Below are 7,314 nucleotides of genomic sequence, written 5' to 3'. Positions count from 1 at the left end.
GGTCGGTGTGGGACATATCACATATGTCGTGTACGTACGTGCTGGCCCAATCAATATCCATCCCTCTGGAGAAGAAAAGGCTATACTCCGTACGTGCAGGAAAAGTGGCAAGTTGAGTCTCCGTGATGCATCCAGTTACTATCTGCAAAAGGTAGAGTGATTAACGTGCTACTTTTTCTTTACCGACTAAAGGGCAATGCACTACAATGTACAATCCCACGTATCACTACATCAGTACGTACGTATACGTACGTACGTACGTGTCTTTAAGGTCCGTGCAGTTTCCGTTCAGGGTACTGGCCGGTCAATTGTTTCCTCGCCGAACCGTCACACACATGGCAGATGCATGATAGCTATACGTACGATATAACGCATTTCATGCATGTTTCAACTTTCAACAACAGGCGAGAGCTCTCGTTGGTTGTAGTTGCCGATATAAGGGGCAATCCATCATCCATACATACACCGACCTCTCTCCAACCAGCCCAATCCGCCCGGCCATAGCTTCCACTAGCATATTAAACCACCGGTGGGGAAGGGGGGAGCGTTCTACCAACAAACTTAAGCTCGTCGACAATGGCCAAGAAGAAGCTGCCGCAGAGGCTCTTCTCCACCTTGCTCTCGCTCATCTTCCAGGGGAGGCCATGGCTCTCGAGCAGCAAGGGCGGTAGCACCGCCGCCGCGTTCCCGTCCACGCCGCTGCAGCGACAGCACCCTCCCATGGCGAATGACAGGCTCGCCGCCGCGCGGACCCTCGTCGTCGACGTCGACGGCGGCCTCCTCCGCTCGTCACCCTCCGGCCTCTTCCCCTACTTCATGCTCGTGGCGCTGGAGGCGGGAGGGTTCCTGCGAGGCGCCGTGCTCCTCCTCCTCTACCCTCTGCTCTGCTGCGTGGGCATCGGCGGCGTCCTGGCGCTGAAGGTCATGGCCATGGCGGCCTTCTGCGGCCTCCGGGAGAGCCGGTTCCGCGCCGGCCGCGCCGTGTTGCCAAAGTGGTTCATGGAGGACGTGGCCGCGGAAGCATTCGAGGCGATAAGAGGCGCCAAGAGGAGGGTCTGCGTGACGAATATGCCGAGGGTGATGGTGGAGGGGTTCCTGAGGGAATATCTCGGGGCGGACGTGGTAGTGGGGAGGCGGATGAAGGTGCTCTGTGGGTTCTACACCGGTCTCATGGAGGAGGAAGAGGTGGCGTTGGAGAAGAAGAAGATCATGCTGGAGAGTGATGCTGTGGGCCTCTCTGGCTCCTTGGAGTTTCTCCAACATCCTCTCTCACGATGTTGCAAGGTACTGCTGTACCATTATTACCTTGCATATGAAAATTTATTACATGCATTTTCTAAGTGTAACAAAATATGAAGCACATGCATGAATTTCTTTTCCGGTAGTGTTAAAAATCTGACGTCAAATTTTTAACATTACTAAAAAGGAAAGGACTCAACTACAAATCTGAAGTTAGATTTTTAAGCACGACAAATCAAACATTTTTTGGCCATTTATGTGTATGATAATGACAAATTGAGTTAAGCACGACAATTTTCTGGAAAAAACTGAGACGGATTTGCCATGATTGCAGACTAGAATTGCCATCATTAGCAAACATACGTTGACCTAAAAAACCTTTGATTTGTCATGGTCAAAAATCTGATGTCAGATTTGTAATTGAGTCTTTCTTGTTTCTTGTCATACGTACATACAAAGTTTTTTTTGCCTGTATTAACGAGACTTCTTTCTCCATTAATTTATAAATTTAGCATGTGGCGTGATGGGTCTTAAGAACGTACGTTGTTTTACCGGAAGAACATTACATCTTTAGCTAGAGGTAGTACAAAATCATGCATACAAGGAGGTAAGTGCACACGATTCAGACATTTCATCTGTCAAAAACTCAAAATAGTAGGTGCCGTAAGTGATGCCCGTGCAAGCATTCATGCTTGATTTGCCCTTTCTGCTAGCTCCGATCGTGATAATTAAATTCCCGCCTGAACTGACAAAGTACTCCATGGAGCAGTAGTATGATACCTGTCACCCCTTCAATGAAACAGTTGGTCTCACGCACAAGTGGTTGCATAGTCACGGACGAGCCTAATCACATTATTCATACTACATGCAAAAGTTGCCGCGCAAAGTAGCATCAAACGGTTGGGAATTATGTCCAACTCGTGCAAATTTATTCATTTTCTCATGTGTCGTCGAACTGTAGTTAGTTAGTATACGTAGTACTGTGTTACGTGCCGGAAACTTGTGACCCTTTACTTTGTGTATATGTACGCACGAGCAGGAGGTCTACCACGTGACGCAGGAGGACAAGGCCGGGTGGCAAGCGCTGCCAAGGGCCAAGTACCCGAAGGCCATGGTGTTCCACGACGGCCGGCTCGCGCTCCGACCAACCGCCGGCAGCACGCTCGCCATGTTCATGTGGCTCCCTATCGGCGCCGCCCTGGGTGCCGCCCGTCTCGCCGTCGCGCTCACCGTGCCGTACAGGTACTCCACGCCCATCCTGGCGGCCACCGGCATGTCGTGGCGGCTCAAGGGGGAGCGGCCGGGTCCCCCGCCCGGCCACGGCCGCGGCCGCGGGCAGCTGTTCGTGTGCAACCACCGCACGCTCATCGACCCGGTGTACGTCTCGGTGGCGCTGGACCGGCAGGTGCGCGCCGTGTCCTACAGCCTCAGCCGGCTGTCGGAGCTCATCTCGCCGATCGGCCGCACCGTGCGGCTGACGCGCGACCGCGACAGCGACGGCCGCGCCATGGCGCGCCTCCTGGACCGCGGCGACCTCGTCGTCGTCTGCCCCGAGGGCACCACCTGCCGCGAGCCCTACCTGCTGCGGTTCAGCCCGCTGTTCGCCGAGCTCAGCGACGACGTTGTCCCGGTCGGCATCGCCGTCGAGACGTCCATGTTCTACGCGACGACGGCGGGCGGGTTCAAGTGCCTCGACCCGCTCTACTACATGGTGAACCCGAGGATGTGCTACACGGTGCAGTTCCTGGAGCGGGTGCGCACCACGGCGGCGATGGGGAGGGAGGTGCCCAGCACCGACTTGGCCAACCTCGTGCAGAGGAAGATGGGGGAGGCGCTCGGCTACGGATGCACCATGCTCACAAGGAAGGACAAGTACCTCATGCTCGCCGGCAACGATGGCGTCGTCAGAGCCAGCGACAAATGCTCTGCTCCTCCCGGAGGGAGAATAGCTCATTAGTTTGTTCAGTTAGGCATTTCTGGTCCTTTTTTTAATGTATTAACCTACTGTTAGGTTAGTTTGCCGCGTTTTTTTACTTTTCAGATGAATTCAGCCATCGATACAGCTACCCCTTTAGTATGGAGTTTGTCATAGTCTTTTTTTAGAAAGAATTTGCCATATATTTTCTATATTGAGTGTAGACATGTTGAGTACATGCTCGTATTTGGTTGCCTGCATACATCTCAATCTGACCCATGCGAAAAGAACTTGGTCCGCTTGGCTGCCTGCATTCAATATTGGAACTGCGTAGCACGAACCTTAAAACAACTCTGCATTTGTATCCTTGTGAACTCCCAAATCGGTAGTTTCCAGGAGCCAGGCTTGAGCAGGCCTGGGCTTGAGGGATGCAAAGGAGTGCACGTGGGTTGGTTTGCTGATGCAGCCTCGTTTTGTCTGATACGTGGGTGTACATGACGTTGCACATGGTCTATTCGTTTAACTCCTTTTTTTGGCAAATACGTAAAGCTTGTGTAACATTCATTGATAGCTAGGAGAAAAATTACAGAGAGACACATGAGAAAAAAAAAGGAGCACCACACAAGGTGTGGGAAAAACAAAGAGGGATAAAACTCAGCACAAAATTCTCCTAGCTCGAACTCCAGCCGGCAAGGCAAAGAGACGAGATACAAAGGTATATGGGCCGCATCGTGACCAACGCCCACTACTAGGGAAAAGGCTAGCAGCAGCGCGGGTTTTAAACCTATCAGTAGCGCGGGGTGGTGCGTTACTGATAAGACGCTACAGCTAACGAATAGCAATAGCGTGCCTCCACCCACGCTACGGCTAAATCGACTTAGTAGCAGCGAGTTTCAGGAGGAGCGCTGCTGGTAATTAGCAGTAGCGCTTCTCTCTGCCCACGCTGCTACTATTATTTCGTATTTTATTTCATGTTGTATTCGTACACCTTTACACAAATTTTCATACAACAGGAATTTACAAATTGTTTTTACATCATAATGAGTTATTACATCACGGGGTGAAAGAACCGTGTGGACTAGTTTCAAGTGGACGGACATCCACTTGAAACTAATCCGCGGTTCTTTCACCCAATGATATAATTGTTGGGGAACGTTGCAGAAAAACAAAAAATTTCCTACGGTTTCACCAAGATTCATCTATGAGTTCATCTAGCAACGAGTGATCGGATTGCATCTACATACCTTTGTAGATCAAGCGCGGAAGCGTTCAAAGAACGGGGATGAGGAAGTCGTACTCGACGTGATCCAAATCACCGGAGATCCTAGCGCCGAACGGACGGCACCTCCGCGTTCAACACACGTACGGTCAGCGTGACGTCTCCTCCTTCTTGATCCAGCAAGGGGGAAGGAGAGGTTGATGAAGATCAAGCAGCACGACGGCGTGGTGGTGGATGCAGGGGTCACCGTAGCAGGGTTTCGCCGTTCTACCGCGAGAGGGAGAGGTGTAGCAGGGGAGAGGGAGGCGCCAAGACTCAAGGGTGCGGCTGCCCCTCCCTCCCCCCCTTTATATAGGCCCCCTAGGGGGTGCGCCGGCCCTAGGAGATGGGATCTCCTAGGGGGGCGGCGGCCAAGGGGTGGAGTGCCCCCAAGCCAGGTGGGGCCCCCCCCCACCCTAGGGTTCCCAACCCTAGGCGCATGGGGTGGGCCAAGGGGGGCACACCAGCCCACTATGGGCTGGTTCCCCTCCCCACTTTAGCCCATGGGGCCCTCCGGGATGGGTGGCCCCACCCGGTGGACCTCCGGGACCCTTCCGGTGGTCCCGGTACCATACCGGTGACCCCCGAAACTCTCCCGATGGCCGAAACTGCACTTCATATATATAATTCTTCACCTCCGGACCATTCCGGAACTCCTCGTGACGTCCGGGATCTCATCCGGGACTCCGAACAACTTTCGGGTTACTGCATATTTATATCTCTACAACCCTAGCGTCACCGAACCTTAAGTGTGTAGACCCTACGGGTTCGGGAGACATGTAGACATGACCGAGATGGCTCTCCAGTCAATAACCAACAGCGGGATCTGGATACCCATGTTGGCTCCCACATGCTCCTCGATGATCTCATCGGATGAACCACGATGTCGAGGATTCAAGCAACCCCGTATACAATTCCCTTTGTCAATCGGTACGTTACTTGCCCGAGATTCGATCGTCGGTATCCCAATACCTCGTTCAATCTCGTTACCAGCAAGTCACTTTACTCGTACCGTAATGCATGATCCCGTGACCAGACACTTGGTCACTTTGAGCTCATTATGATGATGCATTACCGAGTGGGCCCAGAGATACCTCTCCGTCATACGGAGTGACAAATCCCAGTCTTGATCCGTGTCAACCCAACAGACACTTTCGGAGATACCCGTAGTATACCTTTATAATCACCCAGTTACGTTGTGACGTTTGGTACACCCAAAGCACTCCTACGGCATCCGGGAATTACACGATCTCATGGTCTAAGGAAAAGATACTTGACATTGGAAAAACTCTAGCAAACGAACTATACGATCTTGTGCTATGTTTAGGATTGGGTCTTGTCCATCACATCATTCTCCTAATGATGTGATCTCGTTATCAATGACATCCAATGTCCATAGTCAGGAAACCATGACTATCTGTTGATCAACGAGCTAGTCAACTAGAGGCTTACTAGGGACATGTTGGTGTCTATGTATTCACACATGTATTATGATTTCCGGATAACACAATTATAGCATGAATAAAAGACAATTATCATGAACAAGGAAATATAATAATAATTCTTTTATTATTTCCTCTAGGGCATATTTCCAACAGTCTCCCACTTGCACTAGAGTCAATAATCTAGTTACATTGTGATGAATCGAACACCCATGGAATTCTGGTGTTGATCATGTTTTGCTCTAGGGAGAGGTTTAGTCAACGGATCTGCTACATTCAGGTCCGTATGTACTTTACAAATATCTATGTCTCCATCTTGAACATTTTCACGAATGGAGTTGAAGCGAGGCTTGATGTGCCTGGTCTTCTTGTGAAACCTGGGCTCCTTGGCAAGTGCAATAGCTCCAGTGTTGTCACAGAAGAGTTTGATCGGCCCCGACGCATTGGGTATGACTCCTAGGTCGGTGATGAACTCCTTCACCCAAATTGCTTCATGCGCTGCCTCCGAGGCCGCCATGTACTCCGCTTCACATGTAGATCCCGCCACGACGCTCTGCTTGCAACTGCACCAGCTTACTGCCCCACCATTCAAAATATACACGCATCCGGTTTGTGACTTAGAGTCATCCAGATCTGTGTCAAAGCTAGCGTCGACGTAACCCTTTACGATGAGCTCTTCGTCACCTCCATAAACGAGAAACATTTCCTTAGTCCTTTTCAGGTACTTCAGGATATTCTTGACCGCTGTCCAGTGTTCCTTGCCGGGATTACTTTGGTACCTACCTACCAAACTTACGGCAAGGTTTACATCAGGTCTGGTACACAGCATGGCATACATAATAGACCCTATGGCTGAGGCATAGGGGATGACACTCATCTCTTCTATATCTTCTACCGTGGTCGGACATTGAGCTGAGCTCAATTTCACACCTTGCAACACAGGCAAGAACCCCTTCTTAGACTGATCCATATTGAACTTCTTCAATATCTTATCAAGGTATGTGCTTTGTGAAAGACCTATGAGGCGTCTTGATCTATCTCTATAGATCTTGATGCCTAATATATAACCAGCTTCTCCAAGGTCCTTCATTGAAAAACTCTTATCAAGTAGGCCTTAATGCTGTCCAAAAGTTCTATATCATTTCCCATCAAAAGTATGTCATCTACATATAATATGAGAAATTCTACAGAGCTCCCACTCACTTTCTTGTAAACGCAGACTTCTCCATAAGTCTGCATAAACCCAAATGCTTTGATCATCTCATCAAACCGAATATTCCAACTCCGAGATGCTTGCACCAGCCCATAAATGGATCGCTGGAGCTTGCATACCTTGTTAGCATTCTTAGGGTTGACAAAACCTTCCGGCTGCATCATATACAATTCTTCCTTAAGGAAACCATTAAGGCGTGCCATTTTGACGTCCATTTGCCATATCTCATAATCATAGTATGCGGCAA

At 50.3% G+C, this 7,314-nt stretch overlaps 1 protein-coding gene across 1 annotated transcript; it reads left to right on the top strand.

Annotated features, from left to right (window-relative positions):
- The first annotated feature begins 294 nt into the window (after positions 1-294).
- GPAT3 (glycerol-3-phosphate acyltransferase 3) lies at positions 295-3,410 on the top strand. Its single transcript, XM_048673970.2, has 2 exons — positions 295-1,284; positions 2,279-3,410. The coding sequence occupies exons 1-2, from the start codon at positions 577-579 to the stop codon at positions 3,194-3,196; spliced, it is 1,626 nt and encodes a 541-aa protein (XP_048529927.2). The 5' UTR covers positions 295-576; the 3' UTR covers positions 3,197-3,410.
- The last annotated feature ends 3,904 nt before the right edge of the window (positions 3,411-7,314 follow it).

Source organism: Triticum urartu, chromosome 3A (genome assembly GCF_056163025.1).
Source record: "Triticum urartu cultivar PI428250 chromosome 3A, HENAU_Tu73, whole genome shotgun sequence".
In the NCBI taxonomy this organism is placed as follows: Eukaryota; Viridiplantae; Streptophyta; class Magnoliopsida; order Poales; family Poaceae; genus Triticum; species Triticum urartu.
This window is presented reverse-complemented; position numbering and strand designations above follow the sequence as displayed.